Source organism: Tribolium madens, unplaced genomic scaffold, assembly GCF_015345945.1.
Source record: "Tribolium madens isolate multiple individuals breed KSU strain unplaced genomic scaffold, Tmad_KSU_1.1 Scaffold_3;HRSCAF=73;Tcas5.2_LG2, whole genome shotgun sequence".
In the NCBI taxonomy this organism is placed as follows: domain Eukaryota; kingdom Metazoa; phylum Arthropoda; class Insecta; order Coleoptera; family Tenebrionidae; genus Tribolium; species Tribolium madens.
In genome coordinates, this window is record NW_025401006.1 from 14,569,330 (window position 1) to 14,570,968 (window position 1,639).

A 1,639-nucleotide genomic window follows, 5' to 3' on the forward strand; every position below is an offset into this window, starting at 1 on the left:
TAATTACGATACTTCCAAGATATTCAACGTAATTTTGTAATTAAAAAGTAATTCCGGTAATTTAATTCTAGTAATTTTATTAATTCATCGTAATTCTACTGTTTTCAGATTAATTCAATTCTTGTAATTACAACTTAATTTTAACCTAATTATTCACTGAAAGAATTCCACTAATTCTAAAAAAAAATCAGTAATTGTAGAAAGATTTCACTGAAATTCAATTGCAGTAATTTTATTAATCTATTGTTTTTAGATTAATTTCGATAATTCCAAAAAGAATACCAAAAATTCTAATTTTTTAATTACGTATTTACAATAAATAATTTACAAAGTTAAGAATTACAAATTTGGCTTCCGGTGGGGCATTGCATATTGCAGCTTCTCCCAGAAGTGCCTTTCGCCCCATTTGAGATAAGTATTTGTCCTGAGATACAACCTGAGTTCCTCATCAAGCCCCTCAATGTCAATTTCCCCAAACAAAATCATAATTATTTTCACTCTTCCTTCGACCATTCCCGCGGCATGGGCCTGTTTGAACTCCTCTTTGGCCCAAACACTTTTCAGGAAATTCCCTGAAAGAACCACAATCGTCCTTTTTGATCCTTGAATGGACTCGATGATCTGGGTACTGATCATCTCTCCTGGTACCCAATCCCGAAAATGTAGACGAAGTTTGTACCCTTCAGATTCCAATTTTGGTACCAATGTCCCCACAACGAACCCTTCATCTTTATGTGAGTAACTCACAAAAGCGTCAAATAACTTGTCTTTGTCTAAATCCTCCTCGGAGACCCACCACAAGCACAAATTTTTGGAAAAAAGCCAAAATTTTATCGTTTTTTTGAAAATCGAAATAATGGCAATTGATAGGGCAAGTAGTACCACAAAACTGGCGACTAGACTTAGGTAAATGAGGCTCAAATCGGGGCATAGAGAGGACCGGGTCAAGTCAATGAGTCTCTTGGTACTATTTGCACAAAAAACGGAATGGTAATTGACCTGAAATTTGATTTAAATCAAATAACACAAGGCGACAAAAAAAAGTCATGTCGTGACAACTTGACAAATTTTATATCATTTTGTTCGTCTCAGTGAGACAAATCAAATGCACTAAAAAAAATTTCAAAAAGTCCACACACTTGGAACTAATTATTATTTTTCTTATTTAAATGATATTAAAATAGTTTAACTTTAAAAAATCATTACTCAATAACTATTAGGCCGATTTCCTTCAAATAAAGACCAGTCTAAAGGGATAGCCTTGCCCTTTAGGATGATATAAAATTTGAAATTGAATATTGGCAAACTTTTTTGAAAAATCTTTCAAAAAAAAACAGCTTTTAACTCAAAAACTGTTTCTTTTTTTTGTGAATCAAATTTTTCGAAAAAAAAATCGATTTTTAGGACACCAAACTAAATCCAGAGAAACAGATCAAAATAAAACGGTAATTTGAATCTAATTTAGTGATTTTGTGGCTTATTTTAGCAAAATTTTGCAAAAAAAAAAGAAGTTTTTAGCTCAACAACCTGTTTTTACTTTCAGAAATGTCAAAAGTAGCATAATTTTCGATACAATTTGGTAATTTTTGGGTCTTTTTGAGCAAACTTTTTTACTAAGAATGTTCAAAAATAATTGAAA

The 1,639-nt window shown here is 31.4% G+C and overlaps 1 protein-coding gene across 1 annotated transcript in view; it reads right to left on the reverse strand.

Annotated features, from left to right (window-relative positions):
- Positions 1–339: 339 nt before the first annotated feature.
- Positions 340–1,639, reverse strand: part of LOC123007732 (protein toll-like) — a 3,423-nt gene continuing 2,123 nt past the window's right edge. The window contains exons 3-4 of the mRNA XM_044403151.1: positions 883–999; positions 340–783 (exon numbers count right to left, since the gene is read on the reverse strand). Of these exons, the coding sequence (XP_044259086.1) occupies positions 340–783; positions 883–999 (561 nt within the window). The remainder of the gene's footprint in view (positions 784–882; positions 1,000–1,639) is intronic.